Source organism: Capricornis sumatraensis, chromosome 16 (genome assembly GCF_032405125.1).
Source record: "Capricornis sumatraensis isolate serow.1 chromosome 16, serow.2, whole genome shotgun sequence".
Classification (NCBI taxonomy): domain Eukaryota; kingdom Metazoa; phylum Chordata; class Mammalia; order Artiodactyla; family Bovidae; genus Capricornis; species Capricornis sumatraensis.
Window position 1 is genome coordinate 40138473 of NC_091084.1, and position 16461 is coordinate 40154933.

At 35.4% G+C, this 16461-nt stretch overlaps 1 protein-coding gene across 1 annotated transcript in view; it reads left to right on the plus strand.

Moving 5' to 3' along the window:
- Nucleotides 1-2118: 2118 nt before the first annotated feature.
- Nucleotides 2119-16461, plus strand: part of COPB1 (COPI coat complex subunit beta 1) — a 33250-nt gene continuing 18907 nt past the window's right edge. The window contains exons 1-10 of the mRNA XM_068988344.1: nucleotides 2119-2239; nucleotides 5544-5773; nucleotides 6195-6364; nucleotides 7988-8102; nucleotides 9203-9295; nucleotides 11021-11158; nucleotides 12977-13096; nucleotides 14456-14563; nucleotides 14647-14793; nucleotides 16081-16226. Coding sequence (XP_068844445.1) covers nucleotides 2149-2239; nucleotides 5544-5773; nucleotides 6195-6364; nucleotides 7988-8102; nucleotides 9203-9295; nucleotides 11021-11158; nucleotides 12977-13096; nucleotides 14456-14563; nucleotides 14647-14793; nucleotides 16081-16226 — 1358 coding nt within the window. The 5' untranslated portion in view covers nucleotides 2119-2148. The remainder of the gene's footprint in view (nucleotides 2240-5543; nucleotides 5774-6194; nucleotides 6365-7987; nucleotides 8103-9202; nucleotides 9296-11020; nucleotides 11159-12976; nucleotides 13097-14455; nucleotides 14564-14646; nucleotides 14794-16080; nucleotides 16227-16461) is intronic.

Genomic DNA, 16461 nt, shown 5'->3' on the forward strand with positions numbered 1-16461 from the left:
GGCAGGAGAAGGGGACGACAGAGGATGAGATGGCTGGATGGCATCACGGACTCGATGGACGTGAGTCTGAGTGAACTCTGGGAGTTGGTGATGGACAGGAAGGCCTGGCGTGCTGCAATTGATGGGGTTGCAAAGAGTCAGACATGACTGAGCGACTGAACTGAACTGAGGTGAAGAAGATATGGGATCTCAAGAAAAAGAGTTTTAATAAAATGAATGATGGGTTTGAGGAGCACGTGGCTTTTGTGATATATTTTGGGTTATCAAAGAATTTACTTTTGTCTGATGGTTCTAGAAAGAACAAACCTCAAAATATCTGGATTCTGGATAGAGAAGCACTGTTTGTGTTCTATCTCCCAGAGGTGAGCCTGTTTATGTTAGGTTCTGTCAGGTCTCTTTGTATTCACAATATTTTGCTTAAGGCCTCAAAGAAGTTTTTATTATTAATGATTGGTCAGAAAATCCTCCTGTGGGGGGTGGGGGGGAGGTGGGAGGGGTGAGAATGTGGAACCTTAAATGTGCAAAATCGGAGGTACTATGGCTGATTGTAGCTGTAACAATTAGGTCTTTGGAAACAGATAAAATCCTTTAAAACAGTGACTGTCAGTCTCCCTTTATGCATAAAAAAATTTAATCTAGGTTCTTCTAAAGGATCATGAAAGGGACCGTTACTAAACAAAGACCAGAAATCAAAACCAGTGCGACTTTGATGTTCAAGCAACTCCAGCCTAACCGCAGAGGCAGAGGCGTTAAGAACTGAAATGGATCTTCATACAACTAGTGTCTCTTGGAAGAACTGAAGTTACTTCCTCAAATTGTATTTAGTTACTTTCCCAGTTTATTCGTGGGTGAGCTAGAAAAGGGATTCCAGCTCCCAGGATAGCATTCTTTCCCACTAGGCCATCAGTCCTGTAAAATGTTCTTGAGTCCAAGCACTCCCTCTCCTCCATTGGCTGCTGTGGAGTTTCTGGCAGAAAATACAATTTCTAAGTAGTGTTTAAATGACCTCAACGCCTAATTCAGGCTTGCAGGGAAAACTTAGCTTGTGTTTCCAGTGTCCTCTTCGGCCTAAAGCAGCCAACGATAACAAAACAGGAAGAGGCTTTTAAAGTTCCTTTGGAACCAGAAATGCTTGCGACGTACTCGGAGCGCGCAGGCGCAGGACGGAGAGGGCTTGTCCTCTCTGAGTTGCCGTAGGGTCTAGGTGGCTGCGGCCTGGGTCGGCTCCCCACCCCCTTCCACGTCAGCGGAGGACTCTGCGGGTCCGCCGCCGCTGCTGCGGGTTGGAGCCGGAGTTTACGGTTCCGCGGTTGCCCCAGCTGCTGCCTCTCGGAGTCAGGTAACGGCCTACAAGCCCCCTCATCTTGGAGGAGCTCCCTGGGCTGGGCAGAGTCGGAGGAACCGGGCTCTAGCGGGGAGATGAGGAAGGGGAGCGACTAGGCCGCTAGCCTCCGGGCCTGGCGAAGTGGAGTGCAGGGTTGGGAAGCTCTGAGCGGGCCGCCCCATCCTGGCCTGCCTACTGGCCGGGGGTCTTCTCCCTTCCAAGCCCCCGGGGCTCGCCATTCCCGGCCGGGGCTTCCTTTGCAGGAGGGAAGGAACGGGGAAGGGGCGTGGGGGTGCAGAGCACCAGTTGAGGGACTCCTGGTCCACAGAGTCGGGTCGCATAGGTGAACGTATTAAAGCGCTGTAAGGGTTTTAAGCAGAGTATTTTTGCACGGGATCTTTTTAACTTCAGAAGTTCAGATTGTGTATTATGTTTAAAAGTCACTTTTATATCGTGATGGGGTGAGGCTGGGGGACTTGTCACTGTATTGTGTGCTTTAATTCTGCAGTACAGCTTTCTAGACTCTGGGCGGGGTTGTGGGGTGAGAGATAATGTAACTTAGGCTAAGGCTGACAAGTGTGTGTTTTAATACATCAGGATTTATTTCTATGCAACGTAATATAGATGGACCCTCCCCGTCTAATGCTGTAAAATTCATAAGCCAAGCTGAATGAACTTTAGACAGAAAAGATCACGATAGTTGCTGGTTCTGTTTTTGTTTTTTCGGTTGTAATATCTTTATATTTCTTTTTCTAGGTTTTTTTTTTTTTTTTGCATCTGTTATCTTTAAATCTTGTATCGAGAGTAGGCTGTAACCGGGAACCATGACGGCTGCCGAGAACGTATGCTATACGTTAATTAACGTGCCAATGGATTCAGAACCACCGTCTGAAATTAGCTTAAAAAATGATCTAGGTAAATGTTGGTAATATTTTGAAAATGAAAGTAAAAAGTTCACCTGCATTTCAAGTTCCTTTATAATTAGAAATACTTAATTTTTTTTAAGATCTCTTCAATAAAACTTTGTCTTGCTAAAAATGGAAATGTGTTACTTTAGGCCTGCAGTATTGGTTTTTGGAAATAAAAGAACATCTCAGCTTAGCTTATATCACGGTGGGGAGGGGCTAAATAAATATAATGGTTTAGTTTTTAGCTATTCCTCAAGATAACATAATGGCTTGTTTAAATGTAGCTGACAGTTCTCTGTAGATAACAGATTAACAGTGTGTATTAGAATGTTTTAATTTCTTTGTGCACTTAGCTTCATATTACTTAGCTTGTTCTTTTTGTTTTACTGCCTGTTGAACAAATGAAGTCAACACTGGAACATATATATGTTTTCTCAAAAACGTTTATGCTTTTGATTTTTAAAGCATTTATGCAAAGAAGAAAACAAAAATTTTATTTCTGAATTTTAAAAGTATGTACTGTATCTCCTTTTTGTAATTCTGTCAAAATTTTTTTAAAGTAATGCACGTTCCAAGATAATAATTCTTGCTTAATTGAACTAATAAAAATAAGTTTTACTTAAAGTGATAACTGCTGTTTAAAACAGACTAAAGGGAAATTTATGCTTCAGATCTTGATAGTGTCTTTTAGAAGATAGTTTACAGTTTGAAAGGAGATGATATTTTAGTTGCATGTTCCTGCTCTTAATCAGCAGTAATGGAATACCTTGTGATTTTAGGTTACATAATATTCGGTTTCTATTGAGGCCTATTTCTAGAGAAGGAAAAATAAACTTTTTTTATGGCATTTAAGCTGATCTTGTTCGTTTACAAAAACCACACATACTGTATTTCCTTTTTTCCCCCATATTCATGTAAGAGTAGAATGGAATACAAATTGAATAAACTTTCATTACTTTTTTTTTCTAATTTCAAAATCTTCAAATTTTCATAATTTAAAGGTTTTCACTTTTAAACCCCCCAAATACTTAAGTTTATTGGTGGGTGATAAGGTAAAAGACAAACTTGTCCTTAACTGTAAAAATACTCTTTTCTTAACTATACTTTACCTACTAAGTAAATAAATAAGTAGTGTTGAATTTTACGTTTATTTTTGACTGTATTTCAATAGAGTTGAGATGAAAAGATTTAGAAATAGTTTTCAATTTGAGTAACAAATAGTTTTGTTTGGTGAAACACTGATATGGTTTAATTTCACTTTACCTTTGATCACTCGATATGAGCCCTGATGACTATACATTTCCTGGAGTATATTTTGGTGAATTAAATTGATATTTAAAACTATTTTTCATAAAGGAGAAGAACCTCTGAAAATTTTGAGGATGTGAAAAGAAGCATTCTTCACCTCAATTTGCATTGTTAGAATAAAGGGAAATAAGGATTGAGGAACTTGAAATAAATGGTGTTGATTTTTTACAAGTTTACTAATAAACTTACTTTTAAAACTTCTTAACCTTTAGTTACAAGTGGATTTTTCAGTGGCTAAGATTGCATGCTCACAATGCAGTAGGGGCTGGGTTTGATCCCTGATCAGGGGACTAGATCCCATGCTGCCGCTAAGACTCAGAGCAGCCAGATGAATAAATACGTATTAGAAAAAAAGAAAAAACTGGAGGTCTGCCCAGATTAATGCTTAACTTCATCCTTTTACGTTTGTTCATTTCTTGATTTGATATGGCACACAGTTTTTTGGGTTTTTTCCCATGTGTAGCTACTGTGAAGCATGGAGAGATGCATAAGAAGTTAGTCTGTTTTAAACAAAAACATTGACACTTAAAAGGCTTCCCTGGTGGCTCAGACGGTGAAGAATCTGCCTGCAATGTGGGAAACCTGGCTTTAATTCCTGGGTCGGGAGGATCCCCTAGAAAAGGGAATGGCAACCCACGCCAGTATTCTTGCCTGGAGAAGTCCATGGACACAGGAGCCTGGCGAGCTGCCATCCATGGGGTGCAAAGAGTTGGGCAGTCGGGCACAACTGAGCATAACACTTTTTCACCTCACATTGACACTTACGGTATAACTTTGGCAGTAACCCTCACTGTGTTCGATTCTTTTAAAGAGGTTATTTATTTATTTATTTTTGGTTGCGCTGGGTCTCTGTTGCTTCTCACAGGCTTTCTCTGGCTGCAGGGAGATTGGGCTGGCGGCTGCTGTTGGTTGCTGTGGGCTGGCTTTTCACCGAGGTGGCTTCTCTTAACAAGCATGGACTCTAGCCACACTGGCTTCAGTAGTTGTGGCTCACAAGCCCTAGAACTTGGGCTCAGTAGTTGTGGCTCAGGTTTAGTTGCTCAGAGACTTGTGGAATCTTCCTGGACCAGGGTTTGAACCCGTGTCCCCTGCATTGGCAGGCGAATTCTTATCCATTGTAGAATTCCCACAGGACCAGGAAGTCCTGTGTTGCATTTTTAATGCATACCTTAAATTCGTTAGTATTCAGCCTACTTGTCTTTTAAGTTTCTGCCTTCAAATTTTGGATCCAAAAGATTTTAACCATAAATTCTTCAGTATGCAGTAATGATGTGAAATTATAGATTGTTTTGCATAATATAGAGTGCTTATTTTTAGGTTAAGTAACAGTAAACTAGCATCTTATCTTAAATGTGTCATCCTTAATTATAAATAATGGTTGCTGATCCAGTACATTTTAACTTTCCTCCAATTTTTTAGGTAATTTCTCAAGAAAGATTCTGAAGTTTTATAATCTGTAGAAATATGATGAGATTTTGGAATTAATTTAGTCTGTTAATTCCCAACTTTTTCGAGTTAGAGGTTCTTCCTAATGTTGAAAAAAGGTCACTTATCCCCATCCCCACCGTTCATAATAGTGGCTGTAACTTTGGTTTAGAAAATAGGTACTGACTAAAAGCTACTTTGAATTCCAAAGCATATAACGTATGTGTTTACATTTTGAAAAATAGCTACAGGTGTGTTTGAGATACACATTTTTTGGTATACCTATAGATTCATGGCTTCCACATTAACTCCATTGGTTTGGGGTCAAAGATCTAATCCAGTGCTTTTCTATTATATGTAAAGAATCATGAGGTTCAGAGATAAATGACTCTAAAATCATACAGCTTGTTTTTGGCAGAGCCAGGTGGAAAACCCTTGTCACTTGGGTTGGTACCTTTATTACTATTGCCTCTGATAAAGTGAGAACATGTTTTATTTTGTTAATTGCTTTTAAAATTATCTGAGGAATTTTCTTTTAAAATAATTGTGCTTAAAAAAATTTTTTTTTTTTTAATCAGAAAAAGGAGATGTGAAGTCAAAGACTGAAGCTTTGAAGAAAGTAATCATTATGATTCTGAATGGTGAAAAACTTCCTGGACTTCTGATGACCATCATTCGCTTTGTACTGCCTCTTCAGGATCATACCATCAAAAAATTACTTCTGGTATTTTGGGAAATTGTTCCTAAAACAACTCCAGATGGGAGGCTTTTACATGAAATGATCCTTGTTTGTGATGCATATAGGAAGGTAAACTAAACCGTAATTATTTCCAAATATTGCTTAGATTTTTAAATAATTGTAAAGTTGGTGGTGTGGGCTCTGTTTTAATTTTTTAAATGAAACCTCAGAAATGTAAGTTTTAGATATTTGAAGCAGAAGTTGTAAAAAATTATTGTGAAAAGTTTTATTGTTGCTTTTTTCCAGATACTTTCCATGCATTTTTATGTGTTATTAATAAAAAACAGTGACACATAGAATACAAGACATTGATGCGATAAGTAAAAATTGCTTTTATATATAGGAATCTGATGGAAATTGTGTAATAATCTAGGTATTTGTCCTGAAACCTACTTCCTAATTTTTTTTAATTGAAAAATTTTGTATATAAACATTGTGGTTTTTTGTAAAATACTGGGACTCAGCATTTCATATTTGATTTTTATATCAGGATCTTCAGCATCCTAATGAATTTATTCGAGGATCTACTCTTCGTTTTCTTTGCAAGTTGAAAGAGGCAGAATTGCTGGAACCTTTAATGCCAGCTATCCGTGCTTGTTTGGAGCATCGACACAGCTATGTTAGAAGAAATGCTGTTTTGGCCATCTATACTATCTATAGGTAGATAAAGTCCTCCTTTGGCTTACTTCTCTATGGACTGTTTAGTCTTTCAGACCAGAAGAAGTTTCAGAGTGGTTCCTTACAGATTTTATGTACCTTGCAAATATGTTTTGATTAGCCTGAACATTTTTCCTTATTAAGTTGTTAACATTGAAAAGTCAAAAAGATCTGGCAACACCAGGTCCTGGTTTCTACATGACAGTAATCTGCTGGAAGTGAATGGCAGGGGCCCCATTTAAACAGGTTGTATGCTTTCCAGTTTATGTCACTACCTGTCTTTCTCAATTTTAGTACTCCAGCCCAGTTAATTAATTTATTAACTTGCTTAGCCCATAACTTTGAGGTTTTGGCCTTATTTTAGAATTCTCTTTTTGCGGGATGTGGGTCTTATCTTTTTATACTTAGAGGCCTTAAGGAGGAAACTTTTTAATAGGAAGGGTTGCAGTTCTCAGCTGATTCCTGTTCTTAGAAAACTGAAAATTTTGGACTTTAGGCTGGAATGCTTGGTTTTTACAGTCAGTGGTGTCAGTTTATTTAGAATTAGGATGTAATTTATATAAACATCTTTGTACTTTAATAGTCAGTAATTTAGTAATTTCACAGTTATATTGGATTTTGTATCTGTTCAGGAAGGTGGTAATCTGGTTAATAATATAGAGTTCCTTGGAAGTTATCAGTACAGATTACACAGATTTCAGAATTTAAACTTAGAGTACACACAAAAAAATTATGATGATTATAGGACAACTGAAAATTTGAACAGTCTGTATGATGATAGTAAGAAATTATTAGTTTTTACTACATGATAATGTTAGTTTGAAAAGAAAGTTCTTAATTTTAGAGACGCATACTGATACATTTACAGAAGAAATGTTAAATGGTCTCGGATTTGTTTCAGAATAATATGGGAGGAGAGGAAGTGAGACAGGTGAAACCAAAATGACTATGAATTAATTATTGTTAAAGTTAGGGGGGAAAAAGGGCTAGGGGATGGTTTTTATTAAACAGGTGTTCATTGTTCTGTATACAATACAAACACTTCTAAGTTTTCAAAGTAAGAAATTAGTAGATAAATACAGTGCATAAATAGTAAAATTGAAGGGACTATTTCTTCTCCAATAATTCTTTTTTTTTTAATATTTAAAAAATTTATATGGCTGCAAGGGATCTTAGCTGCAGCATGCAGAATCTTTAGTTGTAGCATGTGGGATCTAGCTCCCTGACCTGGGATTGAGTACTGGCCCCCCTCCATTGCAAGCACAGTCTTAGCCACTGGGCCACCAGGGAAGTCCCTCCAATAATCCTTAATGTAGGATCTTTCAGTACCTCAAAGTTGTCATTATGAGCATCAATATTATAGCCCTAAAGTATATGAAAGAGAAATTAGAGCTGTCCAGTTGATAGATAGCATGTTGAGTAAATCAGCTTTCTCTAATTTGAACTAAAAAGCACAATTCGATAAATAGATGAAGATGTAAATTTCTGATTCATACTCACAATTTTCTAATTGATTTAAAGTTTAAAAAAGCAAAACAATTAATAATGGTATAAGGTTTGATAAAGGTTAATTTTGGTAGAGTCCAGAGAGTTACTAAATATGAATATTACCTGTTTTATTTGAAGAAACTTTGAACATCTTATACCGGATGCTCCTGAATTGATACATGATTTTCTGGTGAATGAGAAGGATGCAAGTTGCAAAAGAAATGCATTTATGATGCTAATTCATGCAGATCAGGTGAAGTACTTTTTAAAAAATACTTTTATGACTATTTAAGTGAGAATTAAAGATATTACATAAGTTTTTAGTAATTTTGTTTGTAGTACATATGATTTGTATTATTTTGATTTTTTTTAGATTTTTGAATTTAATTTATATAAAAATAGAGTTTAAAAATTCATTTTGTGGTATATTGCTTGTGTATGTGTTCTTTTCTGTTTTTAAGTACACATCAGACAGACATTTTTAATAACAGCCATTTTACAGTTCTTCTGGATTGAAATTATTGTGGCCATATGCTTTGGCACCCAGGTTTGGGGCTTTATTTTTCCTTCTGTTGGTAAAGATCTAAAATTGTTTAATAGAGAAAAACAGAAGTTCTTTATAGGGTCTGTCCCGAGCCATAGCTTTGAAAGAGGGTGGACTTCAATGTAGATGTAAGTTTTTGTTAGGCTTTTCAAACTTCGTATGTAAATGTCAGCCCTATATCCAGCTCTGCTGGTGATTAAAGTTTATTCTTCTGCTGGTTAGCAGAGATTCTGCACACATTGGTGGCATTTAATCTTAGAACTTTTGCCATCCAGTATTTATTATCAAAATATGCATGAAGACTGAAAAAATAATGGAATCTATCCATTCTTCTGAAATCTATATGCTATCATTTTATCTTTGTAAACAAGATTATAAGAATGCTGCTTATTTGGGCCACAAAGTTTTGTCCTTTTGTACAGTTGGTTTTATCGACCTGTGTTTTTGGTGTTATGCTATATACCTACATAATTAGAATTTCGATAAAATTTATTGATACTTTTACTATAGAGAAGTTGATGAGACCATAGTTCTCTATGTTACAGTGTTAAGGGTGTGAGAATCAGTGAGATTTTTATTTTAGGTCTCAGAAATAGAAATAACTGTATTCATAGGCAATTGGTTTATTTAGGTTGTGTAGATACCCTGAATCAGGTAATGTGTTCATCTTTATTTTTTTCCTTCAATTAATTTTTCTTTGCCCTGATTCCCTCATTTGTTTTAGGTTTAGTTGTGTATGCTTTTTAAAGTTCTTTAAGTCCTTTTATTGAATGAGGTTGAGTTTGATAAATATATTCTTTTTTTTTTAGGATCGAGCTTTGGATTACCTAAGTACTTGTATTGATCAAGTTCAGACATTTGGAGACATTCTTCAGTTGGTTATCGTTGAACTAATTTATAAGGTAAAACTAATCTATAATGGGTAAAATTAAGAGTTCGAGATAAGGTTATACAGTCTTGAGGGCACAACTGAATTGGTGGGGTAATATGTTTTAACAGTAGAAATATTTTGCAGCATGGCCTATTCAAGTATTTCCTACTCCCTTTGGTTTGTCATATTTTCCAGATTCTTCCATTCTTTCTTAATCTCCATACAGAATTCTGTAAAAATTCATGGTTTGACCCAATACATATGTGAAGAAATTGTTTTGTACTGCTTAGTCACTGAATTGACTATGAATTAGGCTTTGAACTAAAAATCAAGATCTTTTTTTTGAATACATACCCAACTACTTTGGAAATCTAAAGACAAACAAGAAAAAATCTTAAATATATTTTTGTTCCTTGTTTGTAAAAGAGAATAGAAAGATTTTAAATATGTTAAAATGACATTTTATGCCATTGACTCACAGGAATTCTAAAACTTGATCAGAGATTTGGGTTTTAAAATGAAGTACTTTATTGACAACATTTTAATTCAATATATCCTTCAAAAAATTGATTGTATCTTAATATTCTGAGAAAATAAAAGATGCAGTAACATGCAGTGTTGCTTTTAATACCATTGGAGGCCAACAAAAATATATGTTAGGAATGACTTTTATTGCATAGAATGGCATGAACAGAATACATAGTGGGCCCTGCTAACTCATTACATCCTCTTTGCTTCTGCAGGAAAGAGGCCCCTTTCAACACAGGTTATCCAGTCATTTTGAATTGACATTTAAGATGAAGCCAGAACTATGAACATTACATATGTAAATATATAAATGTAATTCATCTGTATGGTTCAGGGATGCCACTGAGATTCTCAAAAGTAGGAGTTCTCTGCTGTCCAATGACTTCTTTGTCTAGTAGGGTCCAGGTTATAGTGAGAGGAAAGAGGTTTTGAGTCTTAGTGGAGTAATAGAGATTTGACTGTGTACATTTTAGAAAAATCTAACATAAATGCTAGCTTCAAGAGAGAAAAAATAAGAAATATTTACTTCACAGATAAAAGTATTAAGATGCATTTAGAGTGGAATAGAAAATGTTAATTGTCTTCTCAACATTGAATATGGTCCCAAATAATAAGTACAATAGTAGTATTTGAAAAAGAAGTGCTCTTGCTTTATTAAAAAGCTAGTATTTTTCTGTTATTATTTATTGAAATTCATATAATCCATCATGTATACCTTTTTGATGTGACATCCAGAATAGAATGTAGGACAAAATTTAATACCTGTTACAGTACGCGTGTTAGTTACTTGGTTAATGTCTTGTGTATAGTGTGCATGTCTTTACTTATAAGCCATCTGAAAATCTTTTATGAAAGAGTGGAAATATAAATTATTATTGAATGAATAAATGAATGAGTAGCTGTAACAGTTAGTTATTTGAAGTAAAATCTATTTCTTCCTGAAATTACCGGTGTTGTATCATGGTGTCTCACCCTGCATTGGCCAACATCTCTTAGCTTTCAAATGAAGAAAACTATGGCAGCCCACTCCAGTGTTCTTGCCTGGAGAATCCCAGGGACGGGGAAGCCTGGTGGGCTGCTGTCTGTGGGGTTGCACAGAGTTGGACACGACTGATGTGACTTAGCAGCAGCAGCAGTGTATCCCATAAGCTGACATCTGTCTTTTAAGAATGTGTTTGAAAGCAAGTGTTCCTGAATTCAGTTGAAACCTAAATGTTTTCTTCTCCAGGTCTGTCATGCTAATCCATCAGAAAGGGCTCGTTTCATTCGCTGCATCTATAACTTACTACAGTCATCTAGCCCTGCTGTAAAATACGAAGCTGCTGGAACATTAGTAACCCTCTCTAGTGCACCCACTGCCATCAAGGTACTGTCCTTTTTTATGTGTCTGTGTGCCAGTTAGATGATAGACATGCTGTCTTCTCACTTGATTTAGTAACCTTACAAAAATTCTTTGATTTCCAATGTAGTCCAACATTCTTTTTTTACTTTCTGCTTTTGTATGTATATAAAGAGTAAAAGTGACAGAATAGTAGTATTTGTAGTTTCTGGAGCATGATACTGGTATTTTAAGATCTCCACCCCATACTTCAGTTACATTAAGAAATAGACCTGGGGAAATGGATGCTGAATCCTAAATAATGGACCCTAAAACAGTTCCAGTGAATGTCTTTGATAATGAAATATTTTAATATACTGTCAAGACTATGTGAGGAACCCTACTCTATTCATAGAATGAATTATTGTAGAAAACCAGATTGTATAAATAGGGGAATTTAGTGCTTTTACCACCAATACTTAAAAAATTCTTTTTTAATGTGTTATTTTGAAGTAATTTTAAACTTATAGAAAAGTTGCAAAAATAGGTCAAAGTTCCCATTACCTTTCACCCAGCTTCCCATGATGTTCATGTCTTGCATAACAATTGTGTAGCTGTCAAAGTTAAAATTATGATTGGAACAATATTGTTAACTAAACTATAGACTTTATTCAGATTTCATCAGTTATCCTACTAAAGTTCATTCTCTGTCCAAGAATTCAGTCTAGGATCCCATGTAACACTAAGTTATCATGTGTCCGTGTCCTTCTAGTCTGGGACAGTTCCTCAGCCTTTCCTTGTTTTTCATGACATTGATACTTTTGAAGAGTACTGGGTCAGTTTGTTTGTAAAATATCTCTTAATTTTGGTTTGTCTGGCATTTTCTCCTCATTAGTTTAATGTGCAAATATTTTAGGGAAGTACCACAGAAGTGCTACACCATTCTCAGTGTATCCTATCCTACATGATGCTGATATACCTTATTACTGGTGATGTTAAACTTGATCATTCGGTGAAGGTGGTCTCTGTCAGATTTCTCTACTGTTGACTTATGATTTTTCCTTTTGTAATCAATAAATATTTTGAGAACATACTTAGAAACTCTGCAAATATCCTATTTCTCCTTAGACTTATACCCAACTAATTTAGCACATATCAGTAGATCTTTTCTATAGCAGTTTCTATTATGATATTCTAATGGTGATTTTTTGTTACCCGCATTCTGCACTTACTATTTGGAGTTCTGCAGGGAGGAACTGTCCCTTCTCCTTCATCCCTTCTTCCCTTCCTCCCTCTCTCCTTTCCTTCCTTTTCTTCTTTATATCAGTATGGATGTTTTATGCTATGGGTTATAATCCAATATTATTATTTTGTTGATCAAATTTTCCTAGCTTTAGTCATTAGGAGCTCTTTCAGATTTGCTTCTTTGCCCTTTGCTTTTAATGACTCAGAGCCATCTTTATATTCTTGATTTTTTCTGTTCTATAATGCAAGTGGGTTAGAGTTTGTACCTAAACTTAAAAGTTGCTTAGTAGCCAAACTGTTTGGGATTCTCTATCTGCTTTTTTCTGCCTTGTTCCTTAGGTTCAGCCCTTAATTTTTGGCTGTTAATGAGGGTTTCTGCCTGTAACAACCTCTTCTCATCCTTTTAATTTGTGATGCTTCCAATTTTTTGTAATTTAAAAAAATAATGAAATTTGTTAGAACTTGGATAGTAGAGGGACACATTCCTCTGAGAAAAATGCATAAATTTTCAGTGCAGGATAGTGAATGTATTTTGGCTTCTTGGAGGCTTTACTTATTTTCAGACTCTATGTTTAAGATAGATGAATGTGTTCTTAAAATGTATTTCTTTTTTTTACATAGGCTGCTGCTCAGTGTTACATTGATTTAATTATTAAGGAGAGTGACAACAATGTAAAGCTTATAGTTCTGGATCGATTGATAGAGTTAAAAGAACATCCTGCTCATGAACGAGTACTACAGGTAAATATTTCTGAAACGGAGAAATCCTAAATAGAATCTTCTTTCAAATTGAAATGATTCCCAATACTTTTCATCTTGGTTAGCTTAAATGCTTGGAGATTTGGGGGTTTAAATTTTGGTCAACTAAGGTATAACTCTTGAAGCACCGTAGCCTTTTGGGGTATTGTCTTTGTTATTAAAAATAATTTCTAACATGAATTAATGTGTTACCTTTTATCTTTTCTGTTTGTACTGCACTTGGTGTTCTTACAAGTAGAGATATATTTGTTTTAGTTTAATTTACATTTTTTGCAAAGTAATTAACACCAACGGAGAATGAAAGATTATTAGATTCTAGAAAATTATCAATATACCTGTTTAATCTGTGACAATGATTATTATAAAACTAAAGCCCCATGATAAAAATAAAGCTACGTTCAATGCTGATCCTGGATCAGTAACAACAAAAACATTTTCTATAAAGGACATTATTGGGAAAGTTGGGGAAATGTGAATGCAAACTCTATTAGTTAATAGTATCATTAATCAGTGTTAAGTTCTCTAAATTTGATAATTGTGTTATATATGAAATTTTTCTTACTCTTGGGTATACAGTGAAACATTTCGGAGTATAGAGAATAAGACACAGCAAATGTGGTGAGATATTAACAACTGGTATATATAAGTAATGGTTATAGAGGAGTTTATCCTTAAAAATTTTAGAACATTCTTATCAGAATTTTAAAAAAATATAAAGTTTTAAAGAAATGAAATATTTTGTTTTGCTATATTTAAGAACACTTGCTATAGAATTTTAAGTATGCTTCTTTAAAATATTAGTTTCCTGCAGAGCCAAAATAACATTATCTCACTTAACAAAATTGTTAATGAGTCATCCAATTTTCCCAGATATTCCTAAAACACTCTTTTGGTTTGATTTTTCCTGTTTATAGCCATACATCACACTTGGTTGTGATGTATGTAATTGTGATGTGTGGTTCCTTGAGTCTCTTAATTTGAACAGTATCATTTTTTCAGAACACTGACTTGTTTGAGAGACTCCTCCTGGATGTATCTGGTTACTTTTTTTGGTGTCATTTAGCTTGTTGCTCTGACTTCTGTATTTCCTATAAACTGCACGTTTGAGCTAAAGCTTGACAGAGTAAACGTGTTCAGTTTGAATGCATCATATGTGATACTACATACTTCATGTTGCCTTATATCAGGCAACTCAAATTATCTGTTTTATCCAACAGTAGTGATTTTATTAGTGATCAGAGAATTAAGGTCATGATAGAACCCTCTATTCTACAGTTAAGATTTTCTTCTTGTGACCAGAAATACTGATATTAATTCTAGATTATTTCTATTCTTTTTTAGGATCTGGTTATGGACATCCTAAGAGTATTGAGCACACCAGACTTAGAAGTACGCAAGAAGACTCTGCAGTTAGCACTGGATCTTGTCTCCTCTAGGAATGTTGAAGAGGTAAAACAAAATTCTGACAGCACTTTGTAAGCTGTCAAGTCAAACATGATGTCATTCTCACTTATTTTTGCTTTGTTCTACAGCTGGTTATTGTCCTTAAGAAGGAAGTAATTAAAACAAATAATGTGTCAGAGCATGAAGATACTGACAAATACAGACAACTACTTGTGCGAACATTGCATTCCTGTTCTGTCCGATTTCCAGATATGGCTGCAAATGTTATTCCTGTGGTATGTAATCCCAGTGATCTTAATCTTGAAATTCTCTAAAAATAAAAATTAGGAAATTTTAGTTATTTGACAGTTACATTCTGGAAATCTCAGCTCTTTGTAATCACTAAATCTCACGGTAAGAAGAGATCTTTATGTCTGCTGCTAACCTCAAAAGGATAAGGACTTTGACTTCTTTCTCTCATATCTTCACTGAAAAAACAACAACAAAAATAATGACAGATATACCTCCATATACTATTATAACTAATGTTTGTTGGTGGTGGTTTAGTTGATAAGTCGTGTCCGACTCTTGTGACCCCATGGACTGTCTGCCAGGTTCCTTTGTCTATGGGATTCTCCAGGTAAGAGTACTGAAGTGGGTTGCTGTTTCCTTCTCTAGGGGATCTTCCCAACCCAGGGATCAAACCCAGGTCTCCTGCATTATAGGCAGATTCTTAACCAGCTGAGCTATGAGTGAAGCCCTTAATGTTTGTTACTATTACCTATAGTAAAATATTCTGTGTATATAAATCAATCAGTAGGGCAAATAAGTTTCTTTCAGATAATCAATAATTTTATCTCTTAAATTTGAAGGATTTAGTTAGAGGAAAAATTAGCATACCAAGAATGTTTTGCTTTCTGTCATTGTCAGACAAATGAGGTATGTTATTGTAATTTGAAATTTTGACTTTGAGCTCTAAATTTTCTCTGAAATGATTTTACTTTTGGTTACAACGTTGTGTCTCCAGTTAATTTATTTTGAATTGTGGGTTTCCAGCTTCAGTTTTTGTTTTTTTTTTGGCTATGCTGGGCCTTTGTTGCTGCACATGGGTTTTCTCTAGTTGCGGTGAGCAGGGGCTACTCTAGTCGTGGTGTGCAGGCTTCTCATTGCAGTGGCTTCTCTTGTCGCAGCACAGACTCTAGGGTGATGGGCCTCAGTAGTTGCGGGGCACGGGCTTGGTTGCTCCAAGGCATGTGGATCTTCCTGGACCCCTGGACCAGGAATCAAACCTGTGTCTCCTATGTGGGCAGGTGGATTCTTATCCACTGGACTAGCAGGGAAGTCCTCTAGCTTCAATTTTATTATGTGTTTTGTAATAAACTTCCCTGCATGTAAACTGAAAAGTCATCATCCCTTTGTTTACATAATGGTACTTGTCTCTCAACTTATATTTTGCTGTGTATTTGGAAAGTATTAATTATTTTCTTTGTAAACTTGTTCAGTTTACTTATTAACCTTAGGTAATAGGTAATTTTCTTCTGAAAATGTGTAATTGTTATCCCTTCTTTTTTTTTTTCTTTTAGTTAATGGAATTTCTCAGTGACAGTAATGAAGCAGCAGCTGCAGATGTCTTGGAGTTTGTTCGTGAAGCCATTCAGCGCTTTGATAACCTGAGAATGCTTATTGTTGAGAAGATGCTTGAAGTCTTTCATGCTATCAAATCTGTCAAGTAGGTTTGAAATCTGTTTAAATGTAAAGTTAAGTAAGCATTTTACCAATTTCTGTCTTTAAGGGTAAGTTGATAGAAAATATGACAGGAGAGCTGTCTTAAAACAGTTAAGACAAAATGAAACAAAATAAATGTCAGAAACATGTCACCCCTACTCTCACCCTTAGTGAATCCATAATCTATCAGTAAAAAAATTTTTGGTGGGTAGGTATGATTTAGATAGGTTTCTCCATTC